The following is a 27,828-nucleotide window of genomic DNA, read 5'->3' on the forward strand; positions in this document are numbered from 1 at the left end:
TCAGAATTAACTGGGCTTCCTGTATTTTCATTTGCTAAATCTGGCAGCCCTACTTGGAGACCAGCTTTGAGGAACACGGCACAATCTTAAACCAGCCCCGTCATGTGCAATTAGACTGCTTCTCAGGAACAATGGACCCACAAAAATCCCTGCATCGAGGACTCTGACCTTACCTATAGGTATATCTGTAGGGTGTATTCGGAAAAGTGACTCAGTCACTTCTCTGGCTGGATTCCTGTGGCCAGACCACTGGGGCCTCTACGACTCACACAGGCTCCCTCTGTCTCCTCAGGAATGCTTCTTTTCCCCTAGACTCTGCCTGCTTCTGTCTCCCTATTTTATGTTTATCTCAACCTCGCTCTATCTGACCCAGCAGTTCTGCATTATAAAACACTCAGAGGGGCACCTGGGTGGCTCAGTGGGTTAAGCCTCTGCCTTTGGCTCAGGTCATGATCCCAGGGTGCTGGGATCGAGCCCCACATCTGGCTTTCCGCTCAGCAGGGAGCCTGCTTCTCCCTCTCTGTCTGCCTAACCCTCTGCCTACTTGTGATCTCTTTCTCACCCTCTCTCTCTCTGTGTCAAGTAAATAAATAAATAAAATCTTTAAAAAAAAAAAAATAAAACACTCAGAGAAGGTTGGGGCATCTGGGTGGCTCAGTGGGTTAAAGACTCTGCCCGGTCATGATCCCGGGGTCCTGGAATCGAGCCCCACATTGGGCTCTCTGCTCGGCAGGGAGCCTGCTTCTTCCTCTCTCTCTGCCTACTTATGATCTCTGTCAAATAAATAAACAATCTAAAAAAAAAATAAAACACTCAGAGAAGGAGGCAAAAATGTATTTGCAAGGATGCTCACTCTGGCACAGTCTAGAAAAGGCAAGGTGAAAACCACCTAAATGGACAAGAATAAAGAAAGCATGGCCCACCGTTACCAGGAGCACCTTGCAACTGCTAAAGTAACACGACACTGACATGGGAAGATGTGGGTGCATACACCTGGGAGTGAAAACACGTTACAGACAGCAAGTCGAACATTCGCCCATTTTAAGTTTCAAACAGAAACACGATGACTCAAAGACATGTAAGTATCCCACTACTGACAGGATGGGTTGTCTGGCTGTCTGTGGGGTGGGGTGAATGGTTTTGTCTTCTTTATATTTTTCTGCCCTATGTGTCTTCTGTTATTTTAACAGTAAGCATTGATTTTTAATACTGCATATCTGCTTTACGATTTTCAACACAGTGCCTATTTCCTGTCCTATCTACATATTTATACACAGGCATCACTTTTTTTGGAACCATTTAAGAATAGAGACGTCATGTCCTTTACTTGTAAATTCTTCTATGCATACCTTTTAAGAACAAGGATATCCCCCTTATGTGACTACTTAATTATCAAAATTGGGAAATCTAACATCGATAAAATACCATTCCTTATTCCACAGTCCATATTCCAATGTCAGCAGTTGGCCCAATAATGTCCTTTACAGTAACCCCCACCTATCAAGGCTCCAGTCAAAATCACGCAGCATGGCAACTAGCTGTCAGACCTCTGTAGGCTCCTTGAATCTGACCTTGACAGGAGAAGTCCTGGCTGTTTTGTAGAAGGTCCCTCAATTTGGATGAGTTGCCTGATGATTTCTTACGGTTAGACTCAGGTTAAAAGTTTTTCTGCAGGGAACCTCAGAAGTGGTTCTGTGTCCTCAGTGTCTTCCAACAAAGGACCCATGGTTTGTCCCATTACCAATGAGACTACCTTTAATCACTCGGTCAAGGTGTCTGCTAGGTTTCTCAACTACAAAGTCACTAACTTCTCCTTTGTAGATAATTTGTGGTAAGATCGTTTGAGACCAAGTAGTTTAGATGATTTTACTTTTTTTCCTAAAGATTTTATTTATTTGACAGAGACGGCAAGAGAGGGAACACAAGCAGGGGGAGTGGGAGAGGGAGAAGCAGGCTTCCCGCTGAGCAGGAAACCCGATGGGGGGCTCGATCTGAGGACCCTGGGATCATGACCTGAGCCGAAGGCAGATGGTTAACAAGTGAGCGACCCAGGTGCCCCTAGATGATTTTTAGATATCACTAAAGTAGGTATAGGTATCACTAAAGTCTTATGACCTCTAGGGACTAAGCTTGTCCACCTGATTCTAAACATCACCTGAGTCACTGCCCCACCTAAGCTGCAAGAAGTTTGTGGTAACACAAGCCTGCCTTACATTATGTAGGGATTTCCTAAATTAGCCTAAGGATGCGTTTTACCTGAGGTTCTTTCTAAAAGATACAGACTCCCAGGCCCCACCCATGCCTACCAATCAGAATCTCCAAGGGAAGGGCCTGAGAATCTATTTTATACCAAGTGACTCCCAGGTAATTCATGTCTTCAGGCCAAGTTTGGGAAACACCCCACTTCATAAGAGCATTTGGTCATCAAACATTTGCAGCTGCTGCTCAGGAAGCACCAGGCACTGGGTGGTCTCAGGAATGGATTAAAAACCGCAGCGACAGGGCTAGCTCATTTATTAGGCATTAAGCACTTACTTTGTTCTGGGCCTGTACTATAGCTTTACGTGATTAAACTAGGTTCCCATAACTCTATGAGGAAGACATAACCCCATTTTACTGATGATAAGGAAACCAAAGGTTAGAATAATCCGTCCAAGGTCACAGAGCTAGCAGCACGGGTGCTGTGCATTGTGCCTGAGACCACGTGTCTGATCGCACCTCCGTGCTACAACACTGTATAGCTGGATCCTGCTTGAGCAAATTACTCATCCTCTGGAGCCTCCACTCCCTCGTGTGGGTAATGAGAATGCTATCAGTGTCTCTCCTGAAGGGCTGGTTAGGCGGATTCAATGAGATGGACTTTTCCAGAGTAACCTGAGTGCCTGGCTTTGATTCAAACCTTTCAGGTATTTGAGGATTAAATAAAAATTATTTGAGGGTAAGCACTGTGTCAGAAACCAGGGATGAGAAGGATTACCACCATCGTTATTCCTGTATTCACAGCGCCCCAGTGAGCCCCGGATGGGACGTCCGCAGACACTAAGGAAGGTCAGGTGATATGGAGATTAATACAGGCAAGAAAGCATCCAGGGACCAGAGGGCCTGGGCAGATCAGGTTTCCAACAGGCAGCAGCCATCATATCTCGCCAGCCTGCCTGAGTCTCGCCGCCTCTGCCCAGCTCTGCTCCTGCGCTTCCAGTTGGAGGGCCAGCCTCCTTGCGGACCACGGACCCAGTCCCTGGCACTAGGAGACAGGACCCCCTTCAGGTTCTCCCCTACCACCGCATAGGGCCCTACTTCTGGGCGACAGGAAGGAAGTACCACTGTAAAAGAGCTCCCTTTTAGCTCCATTTCAATGCTAGGAATATTTATTGAAGGTACTTGGGGCCAAGTATGGAGGACAGAAGCACACAAAAATGGGCACAGTCCTTGCCCTCAAGAGCTTAAATTCTTAATATGAGAGCACAAATAACTGCTCAAATAATAATTTAATGAGAAGGTATGTGTTGCCTAGCACACAGTAGATGTTCAGAACATTTACTGTGCTAATATACATTGAATAGGTTTTGCAGACTTAACCAATAAAAATACACACCACCCAGGTTTCCGTCGGTTAAACGTCTGCTCTTGGCTAAGGTCATGATCTCAGGGTCCTGGGATGGAGCCCCACGTCTAGCTCTTTGCTCAGCAGGAAGTCTGCTTCTCACTCTCCCTCGGTGCCCTCCCTCCCTCTCTCAAATAAATAAGATCTTAAAAATTGAATACACAACACCCAGTTAAATGTGAATTCCAAACAAACAACAAATAACTTCCCAGCATGAATATTCCTGGCTTTCATCTCCTGACTTGATCAGATTGTACTTCGTGAATATGCGATACATATACTAAAAAGTTACTTGTTGTTCCCTTGAAATTAACATGTACCTGGGAGTCCTGTATTTTACCCACATATTGAGCAATAGGGTCACAGAGGTAAATAAGACAAGAATCTTAACCTCTGGAACTTATGGCATAGTAGGGGTATTTATACAAGAGCTTAATACATATCCTCATTAGCACCAGAAGTTTCTGTAGGAACATTAGACATGAAATTCTGATCGACACATCCAAACTGTAATTGGGAGCAAAGGCAGTAGGGGAAGTGATTGGGGGAGAGGGTGCAGCAGCACTGAATATTCCAGAGGAATGGTGGGAGACACGACAGACACACCTGAGGTGCAGAAAGGCTCATATATGATCAGAGCACAGTGAGCGAGCATGTTGGGAGCTGAAGCTGGAGAGGCAGACGGGGGCGCAGAGCATAGGGGGGCCTGGAAGGCCATGTCCAGGTGTTGGGACTGTATCTGAGGGTATCTGAAGCCTTTGAAGGGTTTTAAAGCTATGATCCTTCTGGCCATTTGAGGCAAGATGCACTGAATGTTGGCTAGAGAACACTGGAGAGGCCAGAAGGAAAGCTGTGGCAGTAATTCAGGTGAGACCATGGTGGGTGTTGAGATGCTAGTGGCAGTGGGCTCATGAGAAAACATAAGTGCATTCGTTGTATGGGAGTAAACTCAGCACAATTTTGTGGGGGTACTAAGGAGTTAAAGATGATACTCAGGCTAACTCTGGAGCCACTGGAGGGATGGTGTCCTCACCTCCTGTAAGGTGGTGGGAGGAGGAGGACCTAGAGCAGGGTGTGATAGTAAGAGGGCAGATGAGCAGTCAGTCTGGGCCATGCAGAAATGAAGATGCCCTTCAGTCACGCGGTGGACAGCTCCACGCGGAAGCTGGCTCTGTGGGCCTGGAGCTCCAGAGAGCTGCCTGCCCTAGAGCTATGGGTCTGCGTCCATCAGCACGCACACAGCAAGGAAAGCCAAGGGAAGAGTGGTGAATGGGGGAGGGAGTTTGCCGGGGGACAGTGTGTGAGGTGAGATGGAGTCTGGGGCAGAGTCTGAAAAATTCCAATAGCTAAGAGGTGGGAACCAAGAGGTGGCAACTGCCAAAGAACAGGAACACAGCAAAGAAACAGGAAGAGAAACCGGATGGTGTCCCAACAGAAAAGCCAGCAGAAGCAAATGCTTCTAAAAGGAGGGAGGGGTCAAGAGCACTAAACAGGTTGAAGATGTTAACCGAAGACTAACGTGTCTGCTGGAATTAGTGACAGGCCCTGTCTTTGGTGAGGGGCAGGGTACGAAGCATACGTGGGAGCAGTTCAGGGATAAAATTGGGATGAGAAACTGAAGCAGTGGGTGAGGACAACCAGTTCACGATGTCTGGGTATGAAGGAAGAGAGATATGGGCCCATAGTTAGATGGTGGAGGAAACCCAGTCATGTTCAAATGCTGTTTGGGAGAAAAGCCGGTAGTAGGAGATACTCAAGTCACAGAAGAGTGAAGAAGGCCCAGGTGGAGAAAGGAGAAAGGTCTAGATGATGCTGTAAGCCCATGCATTTCTGCCTTCTAGTTCCTTTATAAAGTAAGAATATTTACTATTTACTAAATCGCTACCATCTATTAATCCCTTACCACGAACACTTAATCCGTTTATAATTCTACATTGGATTAATGCGTGAATCCCCAGTGCCTAGCAGTGCTAGGTGCACATACCACATATGTCTGAGTATGAGGAAATCCTCCTCCTCCAATAGGAAATTGAAGAAAAATTTTTTTGGCCAAATTGAACATGAGAGCTTTCACCACTGCAAATGAAACACTCAAATGCCTGATTCTTCCTTACTTATCTACACCACATGTAGAGACAGTTTGTCTAGTCACACATTTTAAGGACTCCGCTGATCCACACCCATTTCGGCACCGAAACAGGGAATGTCCTCAGACTAATATTTTATTCAACGACACGCTGGGCACATCCTGGCATTGACAGCTGGCACGTTCTCGGTGTGCAACGAGAGAACCTGGAAGTCTTAGCCCCAGGCCAAAGCACCCACACCCCAAATATCCCTGATTCCCCCACAACTGCCACTGGGGGAGTTTTCCCTCCAATTCATAAAGATACCTCTGCCCACCAAATCGTCTAGGCCCCAAACCGTGGTGCTGTTCTTGACCCCTCACTTGCTTTCACACCTCCCTTCTACAAACACCTTGAGACAACCTCACCGCTGCTTTGTCAGCCACCTTCCTCATCTCCCTGTACTCCTGTGGCCACCGCCTCCCCAGTCTCTGCTTCTGCATTCCCTGCTATGGTCTCTTCTCCACATGCAGCCAGAAGATTCCTCTTTAAACCCAGGCTGGGTCTTGTCACTCATTACCTCCAACGCTCCCATCTCAGCTACAGAAAAGCCCCAGATCTGCCCTCCACAGCCCCTTGCTGACACGCTGCCTCACAACGGCCCCCTTGCTCCAGTGGCTCAGTGTCACACACCGACCAGCTCCCACCTGAGAGCCTCTGAACTGACTCCCTCCAGGAACGCTCTTCCCCCACCTGGTCAACAGGCTTGTCCCTTATCTCATTCAGGTCTCAGTTCAAACGTCACTTTCCTGACCTGTCTTGGATGACAAGGGATTTCAAAGGACAGCCACCGTGTGTAATGTCAACCTGGAGGAAAGGCAGGCACAAATGGTGACTTCCTGATGTGCAACCAGAGCGCACGACTATATTGGAACTTAGCCAAAGGTGGCGGAGGTATGAAGGTGGGGGTAAGAGGACGCATATCACTGGCTTGAGTACTTACTGGTACCCTCCGCAGTGAGAGGTAATGACGCAGAAGAGGGAGAGGCATAGAGGGAGGAAACTGGAGATGCAGAGCTCAGTTTGGGCCACGGTAAATCTAAGATTCCTACAGGACTGGGATTGAAGGGCTACGCCCAGGAGGCAGTTCTGGTAGCCCAGGGCCACAAGGAGTATAAGCCAGGCCGCAGGCGCCGCGCCAGGCTTGTGCTGCTTCTTGAATCCCTGTATCAAGAGGCAGCTATTCCTGGAAATGCACAACTAGATAAAAGCAATACTTCTACGTCTGTTTTAAATACACGTAATGAAAAGTAAGTAGACACCTGAGTAGTTCATTTGCAACAATAAAAGTTCTTAAGTCCAAATTGGCCAAAACACTTTTATGATTTCCTTCCTGACAAAAATGATTGACTTTCTATATTCAGGCATATAAGCTACTGACTAAGCACCTTTATGTGCCAGCACAGTACTGGGTACACATTCATCAATTGTGTAATTATAAACTGTAAGGATTAAGAAATGGTAGCAATTTTTTTTAAAAGATTTTATTTATTTTATTTGACAGAGATTACAAGCAGGCAGAGAGGCAGTCAGAGAGAGGAGGAAGCAGGCTCCCAGCTGAGCAGAGAGCCCGATGCAGGGCTCGATCCCAGGACCCTGGGATCATGACCTGAGCCAAAGGCAGAGGCTTTAACCCACTGAGCCACCCAGGTGCCCAAGAAATGGTAGCAATTTAATAAACAGTAAATATCTCCTCCTTTATAAAAACACTAGAAGCCAGAAAATTATTCCCATTTCATGGTAGGGAAACAGGTTCAGAAAGGGAAAGTATGTGCCCGAAGTCCCACAGCCAGAGGCAGAATGGAGAACTTGAGCATGCCATGACCTCAGATATGAATGCACGAGACCCTTTACTACGACACGTCGGGGCTGCCGCCAAGTCATCAGAATGGAGCCGAAGCCACATGTCTCAGTCAAGCCTTGCTTCAAGGAGCACGGTCATTTCTCACCTCATCGGCGCTCCCAGCCATGAGAAGGGAGGGTTGTGTTCGTTTTCCAGAGAGGACAAGCTTGGTGAGGCCCAGCCGGTGAAGTGTTGGAGCTAAAATCGGAGCCAGATGGAACTTGTGACGGACAAGCACCTCCCCTCAGAGCAACAATCTTCCGGAGCCCCCGAAGGCCCAGACTTCAGCAAAAGGTCGTTAATGAAAGCAGGAATTACAGCTTGCCAATTGGATAAATTAGGAAATTTATTTATATTTCACCATTTAAAAGCCAGAACATTAACAAATTTCACTTTCTGGAAAGTCATCTTATTAGAAATACATGAAGTGCACTTAATACAAGGAAATCAGTTTCTTGGTACCACCAGTGAAATGGACACACTCTCATCCATTCCCTCAAATGACAGCTTGGTCAAATTTCCCTCCAAACTTAGACCTCTCACTTCAGGGAGGTCAGAGTGAACTTTTTCCAGAAATGACAGTGAAGACACAGACCTTAACATTTGAGCCCTCCCAAACAGTATCACTTTAGAAAACATTACTTTGCCCCCAAAGGGCCCTGTCTTTGCTGGGAACAAGGTATCTGCAGCCCCTACTGGCAAGGGAGTACACACAGGCCCAAAGCACACGGTCACGTGCAACCTCAGCTACTGACCAGAGTAACTTTCCGTGCTCAGCGTAGAGAGGTCTGACACAAAAAAGTGAACCTAAAGCCACAGGCCTTTTGGTCAATCAAAGGTTCTGCTCCTACAGATTAAACTGACAGCTCGTAGCCCTGTATTTATTAATATTCGTGAAACATGGTGAACTTCACATTTCTTGAGCTATTAACAAAGCAAGCTTCCAGAAGACAGTTTCCATCAACAAGTGCTCAGAGGAGACGTGTTTCGCTTCTGAACAGTGTGTCTTGTCAAAAAGAGACAGCAGGCTGGGATACTAGATTTCCTATAACCTCTGCTTTAGAAGGCAGGTTTTCACACACTGATTTACACGCAGAAACCAGTTTCATAAGGAAACCATTTGTGATAGAAAAGCAATACTCAGTTTAATCTAAGTTACCAAATAAAAGATAAAATAACTATAGTATCCACTGGAGCCCCTAAACGTCTTCTTATTCATCTGAGGACTCCTTCTCGTGCTTCGAGGACAGAAACGTAAGCAGGCTCCCAAAGAGAGAGGTAAACATGACTCAGTCATTTGAAAACACAGCATTAGGCTGAAAATCAGAACCAAAAAGCTACGGCCCTCGCACTGCTCTTAGCTGACCCTCCTCCCCGCTTATGGATAATTGGAGTTTAACTTTCCTAACCTAGAAACACTTATTCTCACTAAAAATGTATGGTTACACCTTATCCTAAAAAGGCACCATGCAGGCATTTAAGACTGAACCAGTTAATTCTAAGGGTGTGCAGGAGTGGTGGGAAAATATCACTAATCAAAACTTCCAGCATCAGATCATGCTAAACCCAGAACATTCACCCTAACAGGCCTTCTGAAATGCTTCCCAAGAGGTAAAACTCCAGCTTTTGGCAACGAACAAGAATTCCCAGAGGACAAAAGGAGCTCTGTCAGCAACGACACACACACACACCTTGGGAACAAGGAGAGGAAATGCTGGTCTCATTTGTGCTATTCATGACCCAAGAAAGGTCCTGGCTGGCTCAGAGGACCTGGGAGATGAACACTAGATGAGAGGAACGTGTGTGAGACAAGGACAGGTGGAGAAGCTGGATTCTCCTCCGGAAGAGGAAGCAGAAGCTCCAGGAAGGAGCTGAGGAGCAGTCAGAGACCGGACACGTGACAGAATGAACAGGAGGGAAGATCCCAAAGGAAAGGACGGCTCTGACCTGGAGACCTCTTTTCCTGTCAGAAAGGACCCTATGCTAACACCACAGCTCACTTCCAGGTCCGTTGTACATTTAAGGTGTATGAGTCACATGTTCCACGCCTCACACACAATGGAAGCTCTGGAACAGGAGACGGACAGCAGAGATTGCTCACTGATCGATGATGGAACGCTGCAACACCTGATTCATCATATCCTCTTCGTCAACATCGTAATCCTGCAGGCAAAACACAGACACGCGGCTTCAGCATTGGTTACAGCTGCAAAGACTCACGTTCAGTAGGAGAAGCGGTGTAGCCCGGGGACGTTGGGCTCTAGAGGTGACCGACCCAGGGCCGATCCCGGCTCCAGGGTGCAATGCTAGCCGTAGAACTGGGGGCAAACTGCTCACTTGATCTCTCTGTGCCTCTGCTGCCCCAGCCTGACGATGAAAATCCTGATGGCTCCCTCAGACAGGGACTATGAGGACCAGAGGGCACGCGCATGAAGAGGGTCACAGGCCAAGTACTCAAAGGGGAGTACACTGGAGTCAAATTTGCCTTTTTGATTCAATGAGGCCAAATTATCTACTTGGGTAGAACTTGGGAACCTTATTCCTCTTCACAGCACTCACAAAAAGGACAGTTATTTTGAAGTCTGAACCTCAGACGCTCTCTTAGACTGAGAATAAATATTTTGTGACAACTTAGGAAAGAGTCACACTTTCATTCTCAGGTCCTGAAATACAGCCGTTAAGACTGAATACTACTCTAAGACCCTCACGACATGTATCTGTAAACAAACCGGCCGTTTACTTTGAAAAACAGGTGGCCAAATTCACCCATTACTATTATGCCAAGACAACAGTGGGTCCCTTCAAAACCGCTTAGCTTTTGGGAAAGGATACAAGCTGGATGAACACCTTTGGCGAGTGGATGTGTTTCGTCTGACCTCAAGTCCTTTAAAAAAAATATGTGATACTTCCTACGACATTCTGCCTTCCCAGCTTGCTGGGGCAGGTGGAGGAGACAGGCAGTACTATCCCTCTACCTCCACACGCTAACGATCAGCTGGACCGGACGGGCTGGATACCGAACAGCTTGCGAATGCTCATGAGGACCACTGCTGTTACGGGCCTGGTCCGCATGAGCATCTGACCTTTGGGATCCTAAGCCAGATTCCATAACAGGTAAAAAACTATACATACCAAAAGGAAGTAGGAAACATTTTTGGGAAAAAAACCCAGGGAGCAAGCTTTCACTATGTGTCACCGCAGATGACTGGCCAGTTCACCTTCTTAAATACGACACAACAAAGACTCTGGCCACTCACCGGGTTCGCGAGTACGGACCACACGGTTGCTGTTCCAGGGAACCCAATCACACCAGTGACAAAACTCAACAACGGGACCCACAGTTCTCCAGGTAAGAGAAGGGAGATCCTTGCGCTGGTCTCCCAAGGGAAGGATCAGGGCCCGGGCTCCAGACTCACCACAAAAGTATCGTAAGAAAACTGGTGCCGGCGCTGGATGTGCTCTATGAAGTTGGCGCTGCGGTAGTTGGGGTCCCCCCAGGGCATTGAGGCACATATCGGGCAAACCTTTCAACAAAGAAGCACAGTCTTAGGCACCTGACATTTGAGCTGACCTTAGCCCTCTGTGGCCTGTATCGGGCCTCCTTTCCTCCAGGACAGCTTTCCTGACAGGTGGGTTAGGGCCTGGCCACTCCTTAGTATGCATGTTTGTATCCCAGAGAACAGTCAGCCGCCTCCTCCGGTCAAATGACAGCTGAGACTGCATAAAGGCTTTAGGCATGACACCACCCTTTTCTGACCCTCTACTGTGACCAGGCCATGTGTCAGCCCAGTTGTGGCCTAAACTCTGGCCATCTGACCCAGCAGACAAAATGATCCAAAAGCACAAAGAAAACCCAGGAAATGACAAACCATATCTTGAGGAAGTAAAACACAGCCTTCTGTGCTGTTTTTACAAAGTCAAAGCTTAGAAGAAAGGGTTGAGGCTGAAAAGCCCTCATGTAAGAAGTCGATTTGGGCTTTGAAAACAGGGAGGGATCTGGAAGGACAAAGACAACATGAAAGGGTGCTCTGGCAGACAGGCATCGGCACAGAGGAGAGGCCAGGGGGCAGCAGGATAGGCCAACAGCCAGGTGATCAGTCTGCTTAGAACACAAAATCCAGATACGGACAGAGAGGAGCTGGGCCGGGAGGAGCAGCAGGCCTAAGTGGTCGGCTTGGAAATGGAACCTCACTGCTTACAAGGAAGATGGGGTGACAAAGGGGCTGGCAAGAGATCGGTCTGAAACGGTGGAAGACTCCTTTGTGGAAGGAGCTGGGCTGGAAGCCGCAGCTATGGGGCTGGAAGCTATGGGGCTTAGTCCAGAGACTAAGCAGGAGATGGCTTCCAATGGGAAGGGCTGAAACATTAACAGGTAAGGAGTCTGTAGATGGAAAGGAGACAGAACAGAGGGCCAACAGCTGGTGGAAGAGAGGCTTCAACAGAGACAAAAGAACCAGAGGGATTTCAGAAAGCCAAAAGAGGGGGAAGAAGAGAAAAGTAGGTTGCAGTACCAGAAACCACAGAGTACTCTAGCACTATCAAATTTCTGAGTGCCCTTAACCTTTAACCAAATTAACCCAGATCTAAGACAATATTTTATAAACACAGGCAAAGATGTGTTAAAAATTTATGTCTGGGGGCACCTGGATGGCTCAGTGGGTTAAGCCTTTGCCTTTGGCTCAGGTCATGATCCCAGGGTGCTGGGATCGAGTCCCGCATCGGGCTCTCTGCTCAGCTGGGAGCCTGCTTCCACCTCTCTCTCTGCCTGCCTCTCTGCCCACTTGTGATCTATGCCAGTCAAATAAATAAAATCTTTAAAAAAAAAATGTAGGGACGCCTGGGTGGCTCAGTTGGTTAAGCGGCTGCCTTCAGCTCAGGTCATGATCCCAGCGTCCTGGGATCGAGTGCCACAATGGGCTCCTTGCTCCGCAGGGAGTCTGCTTCTCCCTCTGCCACTCTGTCTGCCTGTGCTCACTCTCTCTCTCTCTGACAAATAAATAAATAAAAATCTTTTAAAAAAAAATTAAATTAAATTAAAAAAATGTATGTCTGCACTGTAAAACTTAGCGTGCAACAGAACAGAACTTCCAACCTAAAGAAAAGTGGGTAATACTTTGATGACCCGTCCCTTATCCCCAACACCTAGATTTTAGTTTGGCACACTTATTTTGGCAAAAAATGAGGTATTTGAAAGATAGACGTGCTATCTCACCCGGGTTCCAGTACTGGCTCTGCAGCTAACCAGCTCTGCAATACAGTCAAGCCACTTGGCTTGGACGGCACACAAACTTCTTCGTTTATTCCCTTCTAAAAACTACAGGGCAGGATGGCAGTAGGAAATGAATTCCAGCCTCTACACTTTACTTCACATCCGTTATCATTCTTATAATCATCAAAATAGTTAAGCTTGTCTGGCAAACTTTAACAGAAAATATGCAGTGGGGGCAGGTGGGTAGTGTGTCTCTTCACATTTGCTTTTGAGCGATCGGTCATTAAGAATCACAACTAAAGGGGCACCTGGGTGGCTCAGTGGGTTAAAGCCTCTGCCTTCGGCTCAGGTCATGATCTCGGGGTCCCGGGATCGAGCCCCGCATCCGGCTCTCTGCTCAGCCGGGAGCCTGCTTCCTCCTCTCTCTCTGCCTGCCTCTCTGCCTACTTGTGACCTGTCAAATAAATAAAATCTTTAAAAAAAAAAAAAGAATCACAACTAAAACATCTTGAAGGAAGAGCTGAAACCCTGGCTTCAGGTATTTTTCACAGAACATAACTCTTATCTTGCCCACTGTGGGCAAAGAAAGCGCACTGCGAAGCTACTCTGGCATCACAGAGAAATAGCAGGTTCGATGCCCATTTCAGGTTGGCATCTGCCTACAGAAATTTCCAAAGTCATCTATGTAATAAAGATATAAATGTTAGAAAGACAAATATTAGCATCAAGTGGTGAGGCTGTTTATTTTTGAGAACAATCAATTCTCTGTGAGTGATCTCTCATGAGAGGCTGGCAGGTCACCATAGTGTGGAGTTTTAGTTTTATATCAGGATGACCTCTATTAAATAAAAATGGCAAATGGCAACATAATGCATTTATCATATCCAAACGAATAAAATGCAAGAATGTAAAGAAATACTGGGAACTAATGATATCGAAGGGAGCCGGAAAACTAGGGGGAAGGGGCCAGAGAGACACTTTTTACCATGAATGGACTACACACAAAGAAAACATTTAAAAAATTGCGAAGATGGGGTGGGGGGTGCCTGGGTGGCTCAGTCAGTCAAGTGTCTGTCTGCCTTTGGCTCAGGTCATGATCCCAGGGTGCTGGGATCAAGCCCTCTCCCTCTCCCTCTGCAGCTCCCCCTGCTTGTGCATCCCCTCTCTATGTCAAATAAATAAATAAAATCTTAAGAAGAAAAAAAAATGCAAAGAGGTGACAGAAAGCAAGGACTCAATAAGTCAGCTGGGACCACAGAGAACATGACTCAGCAGAGGTGGAGGCTGAATCTGGAGGGGAGAAAAAAACGGGTTCAAAGAGCAGCAGCTGGAAAACAACAAGCTTGAAGGAAAAGATCAACTGAACATTATCTAGGGAGAGAACAGATCAAGTATTCCTCTCACCACGGAGCCAAGGAAGACGGGCATGTCTGCAGGAAAACAAGTCAGGCGTGGGTAGATAGTGAAGCTGAGGTAAGACAAGACACAGGGCAGGGTAAGCTGCAGGAGCAGGGGTAACTCTCACTTTTGGCTGGGCCCTCTGCTCAGTCCTCTGTGAGCCTGAGGATCCCGACAGAGCCAGACTTGGAAAGGAGCCTCTTCCTCAACACAAAAAGGAATGTTAAGGACAAGGAATAAGGGTTGCAAATTCAAGTGCTCACAGGGACCAGATTAGTAAGGCACATGAGCAAAGGAGGACAGATGTAAGCCCATCCCATCTAGAGGGGCAGCAACTACTCTAGGCCAGTTGGCTCTTGCCAGAACTTCCAGTTTCTCAAATGCAGAGTATCAAGACAGAGAATCTTCTGGTTTTTAAAGGTTAAAAGGGAAGGTAAAATGTGTATAGTCTAGACATATCCCATAGACTGCCAGTCTGTGACCTCAGGGGTAGATCAGAGAGCTCCTGAGACAGAAGGAGGAAGAGAGAAGAAAGGAATCCACACCTGATACTCTGAACTCAGTTAAAAGCAGGATTCAGTGTTGCCTGGAAAAGATGAGGACGGTTCATGCCAGGAACTTAATGCAAACAGAGTCCCCAGAACAGTTACCAGACAGCATGTGTGCCTAGCAGCAACAGGGCCTGGCTGAAAATGACTTACAGTGAGCCGAGCTTGCCAGGTTCCCTAGTGAGGAGTGTTGGGAAAAGCAGACAAGAGGGAATTTATCTGTCAAATCTGTCACAGCACAACAGTAAGAACTCAGGGAGCCCCATGTAAAAAGTGGCTGTACTAACTGGAATGTGACCTGGTAAGACTAGAGAAGACCTAATGTATTCTCAAAAAGGTCAGGTGTATCTTAAAATTTGCAAAAAAAAAACCCCAAAAACAAACAAACAAACAAAAAGAATGCCACCAGGCCTAATCCTATTCACAAAAGCTCATGCACATTCTAAAGTCCATGCATCACCTTTTAAGGCAAGGGAGCTGAAGTGTGACCAAAGAACTAAGTATACAGTTCAGGAGAACAGTCTGAGATAAATGGAAAACTGAAAAAAACTATGGAGGAGGCTGTATCAAGACCTAGCCTGTCGGGGCACCTCAGTGGCTCAGTGGGTTGAGCCTCTACCTTCAGCTCAGGTCATGATCTCAGGGTCCTGGGATCAAACCCTGCCTGGGGCTCTCTGCTCAGCAGGGAGCCTGCTTTCCCAACCCTTGCCCACCTCTCTGCCTACTTGTGATTTCTCTGTCAAATAAATAAATAAACTCTTTAAAAAAAAAAAAAAAAAAAAAGACCTAGTCTGTCAATGACATTTAGAGGCAAGGCGGCACCTGGCTGGCTCAGTCAGTGGAGTGCATGACTCTTAATCTCGGGATTGTGAGTTCAAGCTCCACGTTGGGCACAAAGCTTACTTGGGGGGAAAAAAGAGGAAGGGGTAATCCTGCTGACATGGACCACATCCAAACATTAAAACAAAACAGAACTACATGCCAGTCTGCGATCAGTCACAAGACTGATAAGCACTTTCCTAATAATTTCATACACATTCTGTTTCTCCACAACTACAAACTACTTTCAAACAGAAAATGGTAGCTTTACAGAGGACAAACCTCACAGACACCAAGGGATCCAAGGTAACATTACCAACCACAGGGCCAACAGACACCACGTGACCCCGAATGTGGCACCCAGAGGACACATGGCTTATGGAATGATGAGAAATCAAACACAAATTGAAGGACATCTTACAAAACAACTGGCTTGTTCTCTTTAAAAATGTCAAGGTAATGCAAGGCGAAGAAAAGCCGAGCACCAGAGACATGACAGCTACATGAAGCACAAAGATCCAGGATGTGGGGGCAGAATAATACTGCTATGAAGGATATTACAATTATTAAAATTTCAGGGTATTCCACTTTTTATTTTCTTAAAGTAATCTCTATGGCCAACATGGGGCTTGAACTCACAACCCTGAGAAAAGGGGTCACATGCTCTACCGAGACTGAGCCAGCCAGGCGCCTCTACAACTGTTAAAATTTAAACATGAATTCGCGATTAAACTGTGTCAATGTTGTATTTGCTGGGTGTGACAAACACAAAAATGTGATTTTGTAAGAAAATGTTATTGTTCTTAGGAGATAACACGCTGAAGTGAGTAGGACCAAAAAGTCATGATATCTTTAACTTAATATGGAATGGTTAGCAAAAAATATGTACGTATAGAGTATCATTAAGCAAACAGGGTAAAATGTTATTAATCTGTGAATCCAGGTGAAGGGCACACAGGCGTTCACTGTACTAATCCTGTTCATTTTTCTGTAAGTTTGACTTTTTTTCATAAAAAGAAAACAACAAAACCTAGTTCCTCTTACCACAGATTTGGTATCCGTGCTATGGGATAACTTGCAGTGTTCCACTAGTCCTTCTTGATCAAAGTTCTTCTCGGGACAGTAAGGGCAAGGAAATGTGTAACGGTTTGGGACATTCCTGGAAGATGAAAGGCAGGAGAAAAAACTTCTCTGTGAGTACTTTTCCACACTTTATCCACTGTACCCTCCAAAAAAGGAGCAACATTCAGTGTGTTATGACAGGGATTCTGACAATTACTTCAGAATCAGGTCAAGTGTTGAAAGTAACAGCAGAGCTAATAAATGAAGTGAGCATCGGAGCCCTCCACACCCCACCCCCAAAACAAAAACTGACATCAGGTGTAGCCAGGTTAGCAATTATACCTCCACTTTCCCAAACTCCTACAATGAAACCCTTGAACATGCCAAGTGTCCACTGTTCTCATAGCAACAGCTGACCTCTGCCCAAGGGAGTGTTTTGAGTCATTTACCTTGGCTGAAGGGAGGCATCCTTGGTGGTGGCCTTCACACCTTCCATGATGTAATTCTGGTATTTGGAACAGGTAGCCACGTGGGCCCGGATCTTGGATAGTAAAAACTTGGACAGGAAGAATCAGAGCCCATAAGTTAGTCAGGGCCAACAGAGTCCCAAAGCAAGATCAAGATGAAAACCAGACCTGTACCACCTTGGCAAACAATCTCACCAGACTCCTGGCTATGCTGACAGGGGCTGAAAGCACATTTGTTGCAGGGTATTCGTTAATACCAAGGCTGATGTCTGACCTGCCCAATCCAGGACAACTGCTTCCACTCAAAGTAACTCTTCTACAAATTTGCTTTTATTCAAGGTATGCTCTCTGCTCACATACTCCAAACCCAGGGAAGATTTCAGTTTTCCACATAGTGTTTAAACTAGTCTCCTCACAGCAAGCCAAGAACCACTTTTGTTATGCGCAGCAGTAAAAAGTAATCATTTAAGTAAAAGAGATAAAGACCAGCAATTTTAGTTAAAATACAGAATGCCAGATAGTGATAAATGATCTTAAAAAAAAAAAAAAAAAAAAAAAAAAACCGAAATCTGAGTTTTATTTCTCTTATAAAATCTAGTCTTTGCAAGATGGAAAGAGAAAGAAAACCTAGAGGAGAATGCTTCATCACAGGTGTTCTAAAAGGAAAGAAAAAGCATAAGGAATGAAGAGGAGAGATAAAGGAAGATAAACATTTCTGGAGGTTTAGGACACTTGGAAATGCAATACAATCACTATCTTTAAAAATGGAGAAAAATCAAAAGTATACAGAAAAAAAAAAAAAAAACCCCTCATGCATGCATAAAGTAATGGGTAATTTCATTTTAATATCCTGAGTTTCAAAATTAAAGGAAACCACAAGAAAAAAAGAAAGCTTCATTATTTGAGCTCTGGCTTACCGTAATGCTCCTTTCTGTCTTACCTCCAGCTAAAGAACTTGACTTCAGACCACCAACCAAAGAGCTCTCAATTAAAAGGGATGGGAAATAGTCCTATTCAGAATGATAACCACTTGGTACCCCTAGTGTTAAATCACTCTGAAAGGAAGTAAATAAGGAATATCCATTCACGGCCATCCATACTAATGTGGTTAAAGAAATGAAACTGACATGTCTAGCAAGTGAAGTTTCATTAAGTGAAAAAATTTTTTTAAAAAGTGAGAAAAAGTTCTAGAATTATATAGTATGCTCCTATTTTGTGAAATTCCTACACAGGTGTTTGTAAAAACCTTACGTGTATTTGTCAAAGTACAGAAAATGTTTTGCCCTTCTAAATTAAATCACTTTTCAAGAGGTAATCTCTGGAGTAAGGAACAAACCTACATTATTTTGTGTTTGTACAGTCCAAAATAAACAAAATCATGATTTCAAAACCTATAAGGCTATATCTCTTAGGAAATAAAACAGTAGTATTTCTCCTTTATATAGATGGTGAAATAAATACATCTGATTCTAATACGATTATACAAAAGAGCATGGATGCATTTCAAATGTTAAGTATTGCTCTTACAATCACGTAATTTCATAATGACCTTTATGTCATGATCTCTCCCTATCAAGTACTAAAAAACTTCAAGTATCTTTTATGTCCATAATGATACAGATTGTAACATCTCCCCTTAAACTCATGACAGCAGGTAGCTTTTCTGAGATGCTGATCTCATTTTATATTTAAAAAAATTAAGAAATAGCATCCTACCATTATACCCATAATGCTTTGGGGAAAGTGGCTCTTTTATAGGGGAAGAAACTGGGATAACTCACTCCTATGGTTTTCAAAGCTACAATATATGAATACACTAAACGAACTCTTAAAAAAAAAACAAAGTAAAACCAATATGGTCACTAAAATGAAACCGCACAGCCATTGCCACTGATAACTAGCATGCACACGTGCTGTTAGTCACCTAGTCGAGCTCTAACTTCAGAAACAACGTGGCAACAGCTCTGCGTTTTACCCCCTCTAGTCACAAAAAGACACTGACTCTTCCATTTTACTTCCACATACATTTTTACGGCAGCCATGGCAAGAAGTCTCTGTGCTCTCAATCTGCCGCTCGAGCTCCGCAGCTCGGACGCCAGGGGCCAGAGCGCTGCGACACACCCCACAGACAGGCTTCTTCGGCTTCAGACATTCCTGCAGGCATGCAGAGCAAAAGCTAGAACAAGACACACAGAGAACCAGCGTCATGCATTGTGGAGACAAGACAACAAAAATGGATCAACTTTTAAAAAGACATCAATGAATAATGGATTATAAAAACATATTGCTCCCTCTTCCTGATTCAGATACTGAGTCCTCCCAGACCAGAAAGGGGTGGGGGGAGTGTCCTGCCAAAAACACACAGGTCCACCAACAGAAACAAACACAAACTGTCAAGACACACAGTGAAAGGTGTTGTGGCACAGTCTTCACACCTTAGCACTGGCCACTGAGGGATCTTGGTGGGATTTCCTGAACCTCAGTTTCTCCTCTATGAAATGGGGATGGTGGTAGCCACCTCTGGGATTACTGGGATGGAATACATGCAGCAGAGCCTCAGTCCAGTGTCAAGCACCACAAACAGGAGGCACTATCCTTAGAGGTGAAGGCAAAGCTCTATGAGAAGACGAAGACAAGACCACCTCGCTGTGACCCAAGGAGGACAGGGCTGGTAAGTCTTCAGAGGCAGCATTCACGAAAGAGCTTTAAAAAGAGCTCAGCTGGCAGAGGTAAGTAAGAATATTCCAGGCACTTAGACTTAAAAATTCATGAGGCACCTAATAAAAGTCTAACCCCTTTCCTCATAAACAGTAGGAACCCAGATGTTTAAAGATATCAACAAGGCCAAGTCCGAGTTTTAGAAAAATAGCTGAGGTTATCATGGATGAGAGTTGTTGGTTTTCAATTTTTTTTTTTTTTTTTTAAAGATGAGAAAAGACAGGAGCCGTGAAGTAGAAACCAAGCAGATGGCTAAGGCAAGGAATTCTAATGGCCTAAGGCAACAGAGAATTAACTCAGGAAATGATTCAGAGTGGAGTCAGTAGGACTTGGGAACTCACTGAATTTGGAGAAGAAAAGTCAAAGAAGACCAAGTTTCTATGCTGAAAACTATGCAGGGAGTGATGGTGAGTGGTGGTACAGAGAGAGGATAATACTGCATGAAAACAGCCTGGCTACATACCCAACAGTTAAGGTAAGATAACAAAACCCACCAGGAAGAACTCAGGAAAGCTAACCTGTGCATTGACAAATTTTTACTGTCTCTAAGGATTTTCTTCCTTTTTGTCATAAAACTAGATGTTAACACTGCCACACAAAACAGACCAGTCTGGGACAGGATGAGTCTAGTGATTCACCACTGAGAGCACAGTGGAGAAGTAAACAAAATCCGTGTCTTCTTGATGCTTATATTCCAAAGTGGAGAAAGACACAAATGTTAATTCTGACAGCGATTACGTACAGGAAGGAAATAAGACGAGCAGAGATCAGCCGAGGTGGATGATACTGAGCTTCTTTAAGGAGGCGATCTTTGAGCTAAGATATTTGAGCTAAGAGGAGGAGACAGTCACCCAGACGTGGACACAAAGAGTTCCACAAAGAAATTATATATGAAGTACAAAGGGAGTTCTACAAAGCAGAAAGGGAGCCCTCTGGGACCATGATGGGTAGACCACCGGGAGAGGGCAAGTGGTTAGGTTGGAGAGACAGACAGGGCCTTGCAGGCACCATTTATTGTAACTCTTCGCAAAGGCAGATCACAAGAGGAACCCAAGAGAGCAGAGGTCCCAGAGAAACCAAGCCCAGCTGATAGAAAAAAGCAGCTTCAAGCCTTCAAGCACACACCAGGATACAGCTCACTGACCAAACATTCACCAGCCACTTTGTGCCTGAGTCATGCCCACCATGCAAGCCTGCTTTTCAACAGTCCCCGAGTCTTGGGCTTGCTTTTGGTTTCTCTTTCCTTTTTCACAGGTCTTGATCTAGTTCAGCCTTCTCTTGGGCTTCCAGCCACCTGCCCTTCTCCAGGTATATTCCACTTAATTGGAGAGACACAGTCATTCATGGCCTGAAATAAAGTTTTATAAAAACTCAATGCCTCACCCAGCAAAAGCTACAATGATGCTGGTTTCCAAGCAAGAAAGTTAGCAAAAATCTGCTACTAACTAGGCTGAGCAATAAAGCACTTGGCTGGAACTAAGGGGGACTTGTACTGCCCTCACAGAGGTGCATCCATCTGTCTTTAATCAGCACGAACTGATGAACACATGGAACCAGGATGGTGAGTACAGAAAAGAGCCAAGAAACCCAGTACTGCCCCTTGACCTCTGACCTAAGGGCTCAAGGAAATCTCAACTTCTGCTGCTCTTCCATCGGTGAACTGTGCTGGGTCAAGCCTCTTAAGAAATATTAATTGTGAATGAAATCCAATGAATTAATCCAAAATCAGGCAAAAGTAGTGAGGACTGATCCAAGGAAAAGATGACTCAATGAGAACACTATCCAGCCTCCACCACCAATTTCTTATGTCATCCATCCATTCATTACCTGATCACTCCCAAACACACCAGTTTGATCCCTATAAGACCCTCCCACTGCATACTGAATTTTCACAATAGTTTTAACACTTGTTAGCCTAATTTATCATCAATTCACTGAATTGTAAACTTTGAAGGCAGAATCACCTTGTTTCTTACTATGCCCCCAAGAACCTGGCACATGGTGGGCATACAAATATTTTAGTGTGTTGAATGTAAAACTGGAAGATGGAAGCTCAGACACTCTGCCAGGCACTGGGGATACAGAAAGGGGCAACAGAGATATGGTCACTGCCCTCATGATCCCTAAGTCTGGCTCTCCGCAAGGAAGAAGGGGAGGAAGGAAGTGCCGGGAGTGAAGCAAGGAAGTAATTTAAGTAGGAATGATGATAAGGGAAGTTAAACTGGGACTTGAAGTCCGGAAAGGATTTGGGGTAGCTGACAGGGGAAGTGCAGATGGGGCAGGAAGCGTTCCAGGCTAACTGAACCGCAAGTGGGAACAGCCTAAAGCTAGAAAGAACTTATTAGAGTACCTGAAGAAGCAAAAAGCAGTCAGTGTGGCTGGGGAGCCCTTACCAGGTGCCAAATTATTTTCTGGGCTGGCAAGCAAACACCTGCAGTTCATCTGGGAAGAGTTAGACAATGGTGAGTCTGCCCTACGTAAGCCTCAGTCCCCTCACCTGCAAAATGGCTGTCAGCCCTCTTCCCCTGCAGTGCTGCTGGAGGAGGAAAAATACCTGTGGCCCAGCAGGAGCCTGTTGTGTCTACTCTCCAACAACGATGTCCTAAAACCAATGCCAAGGTAATGCCCAAGATAAGCACTGTGGGAGGCCACTGAGGAAAAGCCAACACCCAGCAGCAAGAAGTAGCCACATTTCCTACAGTTCTTTCAGCTTAGGTGTTTTTATGTCTGATGGAGCAAGGCTTAGATTCAAATCCCGCAACGTCAAGGCACATAGCCCAGCCCAAAGTCTGTACTGGTCACCTTCACACCCCTCTCCTGGAGCGTCACAACCAATGCATCAGCAACCATATGCAGGCCCCGGAGGCTCAATTTCAAACAAAATGCAGCAAAGCCCGTACACAAGTAGGAATACTAAAAGAGCTTTCTGCAACTCCCAACCCCTTCCACAGTTAATGGCAGACCGGTGAAATCTATTACCAAGACTTCCCTTTTGTTCTTTTAGTCTACGTCAGCGTTTTTCCAACTTCAGTGCACATTCGAATTACTTGGTAGAGCTGGATACACGACGCCATACGTGTACCATACTTTAGGAGCAATGCACAGATTATTCAAGAGAAACCGTGACTGTCCAAGGTCCAAAGTCCGACTTTATTTTTTTAAGTAAACTCTACGCCCAACGTGGGGCTCGAACTGAAGACCCCAAGATCATAAATCACACGCTCTACCGAATGAGCCGGCCAGGAGCCCCACCAAGGGCCCACCTCAGACCCTACCTAATCCCCAGCAGGGTGCGACTCCACTATCGCGGGTGAGGAGCCTGACAGGCCGCCTGGAACACAGCAGGCGCTCAACAAACCGCGGAATACTTGGAAGCGAGAAGAGCGCCCCGCCGACTTCCACCGACCTTCAGGTGCCCGGAGGGCCCGGGGAAAAGAACCCTCTAGCCCGGTCCTAGCGCTTCCGCCCCAGACACTCCCCGCCGCACCTCTCCTAATCAGGCTGCCCCGCGACCGGACCCCGGCTCGCCCCTTACACGTGACCGCAGGGCACTTGCACCGGCTTCTCGTACACCTCTAAACACACGGGACACGTAAAGCGGCCCAGCGGGTCGGCCTCCGCTGCGGGCCCAGCCAGCTGCGCACCACCCTCACGGTCCTGCTGTTGCGCCGCCATCTTCCTGCCGCGCAGAGCGGCGCAACGGCGGCCGAGAAGGAGGAGCCCGGGGGGGGCGGGGCGAAGTACCGGGCTAGCGCGCGCTTGGGGCGGGGCTTGCGGCCAGCCGGGGCGGGGCAAAGGCGGGACCCTGGGCGGTGAGAGGCGCTCGGGGCGTGGCTTGTGGAAAGGGCGCGTGGATGGGATGGGACTTGTGAGTGGGCCACGCCTCCTGTCCCAGTCTCCTCTCCTCCTCCCTCGCCTGCCCGGACTGACGGGAGGAGGGCGAAGCCGAGGGAAATGTGGAAAATACGGCAGTCAGAACCAGACACCTGCAGAACTGGAGCAGGCTCTGTGTTTCAGCCACTGTTTCCTCAATTTAAATCATTACAATTACTTAATATTTCATCCCAAATTGACTTACCTTTGGTTTAAACTTAGGCAAACACATTTCGTTAAAAAAATTGGGTTTTTTAGGCAAACAAATTTTAAAGGGAGATCTATCACTCCCTGAGCTACGAATAGAAAATAATCATTTATTTCTAAGAGCAATGTAAAAATACAGTGGAAACAAGACAGCATTATTAATTCATGCCGGTTACTCTTGACACTGAAAAGGGAGCTCAGCCGTTAGGAGAGGTGTTGAAGACAGGCTATGGGCACAAACCAGCAGTGAACCAGTTGGGAAAGCAGAAGTGGGAGTCACCATGCTTTACTGCTGTGTTCACTCGCCTCCTGGCCATGGGGCCCAACTACAGCTCTGTAGAGACTGGGAAGCTGATAGTCCAAACTTCAATCTCACAAGAAGGCCCCCAGCCTGGAGCCCAGATGTTTTGAACGCCAGCTGTCTCCACTCGGTACTGCACCAACTAGGCTCTTGTGGACAGCCCATTTAAGGAAAGATACATCTTGTTCAAAGGCTGGCTCTGCTAACAACTCTAACCAGGTTTTCCTGACCAGGAAAATCAATGATCAATTAAGCTTCCATCCTGAAAGGCCCCAGAGGCCTCACAATATGGAGTCTACACAGGACAAATAAATCCTGTTTGTTAACCAGGTTAATTGAATGCAGGAGGATTGTATTTAGCTATCCACGGGGGCATCTTTTCACCAATAAATAACTTGGCATCCATATGCAGCAGCCCAAGGGGTTTACATTCTACTGTTTCTTTTTCCCGTCCCTGTGGCAGGCACTCATGCGTCTGATCTCTTCCCAACCAAATATGCCCCATCTCTCCTCCGAGGATGAGGTTTCTCTGGCAGGGGCAGAGGTGTGCCGTGTGTATTCATAAGACTTTGTGTTAGCCTTGTAGCTGCTGCCAAACTCTGGGGTAGGGGCAGGGGAGTCCCAGACCCAGGCTTCAGATGGATTGCCCCCCGTTTGGTCTCTTGAAATGAACTTACCACGACCTTATACACTTAGTTACAGAGTCAAAAGGATAGGATTGAAATATTAAGTGAACTTTTTTATGCTTATTGGTCTAAGCATTTTACATAAATAAATCCTCATTGCAACCTATGACTTTGGCTCTATTATCCCCATTTTACAGCTATGCACATTGAAGACAAAAAGATTAAATTACCTTTTGATGGTAATGGAAAATGATAGGATTTGGACACATGCAGTCTGGCTTTGGCACGTTTGCACTTAAGAGTACCTGTGTCTCAGTCACCTAAACCAATTGTGGGAGCCAACCCCCCAAGGTTCTGATGCAACAGGTCAGTGGAGGTAGAGGGTAGGGCCAAGGATTTGCATTTCTAACAGTTTGTGTGGGGTTTGTTTTTTTTGTTTTGTTTTTTTTTAAGATTTTATTTATTCACAAGTAGGCAGAGAGGCAGTCAGAGAGAGAGGGAACAGGGTCCCCACTTAGCAGAGAGCCCAACTCGGGACTTGATCCCAGGACCCCGAGATCACGACCCGAGCCGAAGGCAGAGGCTACAACCCACTGAGCCACCCAGGTGCCTCTCTAACAGTATTCTAGGTGAGGCTGATGCTGCTGCACCAGGAGCCATACTTTGAGAACCACTAGCCTTCTCTACCCTCCACCCCCTCATGCCCCGACCCCCATCAGTGCCCAACCAGCCTGAATATACTCCACCCTTTCCTGTTTTTTCTAGGCATTCCCAATGAGAATGTCCCCATGATCCCTTCTCAGCTTGCAAATACACTGCCAGTCCACATCACCACACCCAATACTCAGCCGCAATCAACCTAATAATGTGTGTTAAATGAATGAAACTTTCCCTTCTCAATGTTCTTAAGGAAACTATTTCCCACAACAGTCTCTCCCTGTCCTTTAGCTTTGGTCAGCCTCTCTCGGACTGCCCACATCATCTAAGATCTGCTGTGAGCCTGGAGTGGGGAATCGGTCAGGCTCAACGTTTTTGCAGACTTGATTTTTCTGCCAGTGTAGACTCATACATCCAGGCAACAAAGAGTCCCTGAGGGCTTCCTGTGTGCCAGGTCCTCGGCAAGGTTCAGAGGAGAAATATGGGATCTCAAATTGGCAGTGACAGATGGTTTAAAATGTTACTCAACGGGGGCGCCTGGGTGGCTCAGTTGTTAAGCGTCTGCCTTTGGCTCAGGGTCATGATCCCAGGATCCCGGATCAGCCCCCGCATCAGGCTCCATGCTCAGTGGGAATCCTGCTTCTCCCTCTTCCTGCTTGTGTTCCCCTGTCCCGCTGTGTCTCTTTCTGTCAAATAAATAAAATCTTAGGGGCGCCTGGGTGGCTCAGTGGGTTAAGCCTCTGCCTTCGGCTCAGGTCATAATCTCAGGGTCCTGGGATCGAGCCCCACATCAGGCTCCCTGCTCAGCGGGGAGCCTGCCTCCCCTTCTCTCTCTCTGCCTACTTGTGATCTCTCTCTGTGTCAAATAAGTAAATAAAATCCTTAAATAAATAAATAAATAAAGTCTTTAAAAAAAAAAAAAAGGATCCTGGGATGCCTGGGTGGCTCAGTTGGTTAAGCAGCTGCCTTCGGCTCGGGTCATGATCGCAGCGTCCTGGGATCGAGTCCCACATCGGGCTCCTTGCTCGGCGGGGAGCCTGCTTCTCCCTCTGCCTCTGCCTACCACTCTGTCTGCCGGTGCTCATGCTCTCTCTCTCTCTCGAACAAATAAATAAATAAAAAATAATAATAATAAATAAATAAATAAATAAAGGGTCCTAAGGAAAATTGCAGGGAGAGCTCCCTGCCCTTGTGTGAGATGACCCAGTCACACTGTGCCCACACTCCTCACCTACAGAAACTGAGATAATCCACATGTGTTGTTTAGGCCACTAAATTTGTGGCCATTTATTCCGCAGCAACAGACAATACAATCTCCTGAGTGGGCAATTTGCCTATAATTGTCTACATTACAAGAACATATACTCTTATTTTTTCTATTTTCAGAGCTTTATCCCTAGGGCCTGCGCCATCCAATATAGTGGCTATTTAAATGTAAATACATTTAAAGACAAAACTAGAGAGTCAGTTCCTCTGTCTCACTAGCCCTATTTCCAGAGCTCAAGAGCCACACGTAGCTAGGAGATACGTACGCACTGGACATAGCAAACACAGAACATCTCCACCACCACAGAAACTTCTGCTAAGGACCTGCTCACAGGTGTGGCACACAAGCAATTTTGAGCTTTAAATACTTAAAAGCTGGGGTGCCTGGGTGGCTCAGTTGGGTAAGTGGCCAGCTCTTGGTTTCATCTCAGTTCATGATCTCAGGGTCCTGAGATCAAGCCCCATGTCTGACTCCACGCTCAGCAGGGAGCCTGCTCTAGCATTCTCTCTCTCCTTCTGCCCCTCTTCCCACTCTCTCTTTCTGAAATAATTAAATCTTTTAAAAATACATACATATAGGGGGGCACCTGGGTGGCTCAGTGGGTTAAGCCTCTGCCTTCAACTCAGGTCATGATCTAAGGGTCCTGGGATCGAGCCCCACATCAGGCTCTCAAGCAGGCTTAGCAGGGAGCCTGCTTCCTGCCTGCCTCACTGCCTACTTGTGATCTCTCTCTGTGTCAAATAAATAAATAAATAAATATTAAAAATGAATAAAAAAAATAAAAATCACCTTTAAAAAAATACATACATACATACATACATACTTAAACGCTATTTCAGGCCTACCTCTTAGAACTGTACCAAATTTTTGGACACCTTGTAAATTCCACATACAAATCCTTTATCAGATCTATGTACTATAAATATTTCTTCCCAGTCTGTGGCTTGCCTATTCATTTTCTTAGCTGTGTCTTTCTTTTTCTTAATGCCACATCATAAAACTTATTATGGAAGATTTTAAACAAATATGAAAGTAAAGCGAATAGAATGATGTATTTATATATATCTGTTGCCCAGCTTTGTTAGTTACAAATCATGATGAGT

At 46.0% G+C, this 27,828-nt stretch overlaps 1 protein-coding gene across 1 annotated transcript; it reads right to left on the bottom strand.

Moving 5' to 3' along the window:
• Positions 1 to 7,901: 7,901 nt before the first annotated feature.
• On the bottom strand, positions 7,902 to 23,489 carry LOC111141594 (ring finger protein 114). The gene is made up of 6 exons (XM_022494260.1): positions 23,330 to 23,489; positions 19,102 to 19,252; positions 17,059 to 17,165; positions 16,592 to 16,706; positions 10,990 to 11,097; positions 7,902 to 9,736 (listed from the first exon to the last, which is right to left on the bottom strand). The coding sequence occupies exons 1-6, from the start codon at positions 23,467 to 23,469 to the stop codon at positions 9,671 to 9,673; spliced, it is 687 nt and encodes a 228-aa protein (XP_022349968.1). The 5' UTR covers positions 23,470 to 23,489; the 3' UTR covers positions 7,902 to 9,670.
• Between the last annotated feature and the right edge of the window lie 4,339 nt (positions 23,490 to 27,828).

This window comes from Enhydra lutris, unplaced genomic scaffold (genome assembly GCF_002288905.1).
Source record: "Enhydra lutris kenyoni isolate GAN:26980312 unplaced genomic scaffold, ASM228890v2 scaffoldscaffold6, whole genome shotgun sequence".
Taxonomy (NCBI): Eukaryota; Metazoa; Chordata; class Mammalia; order Carnivora; family Mustelidae; genus Enhydra; species Enhydra lutris.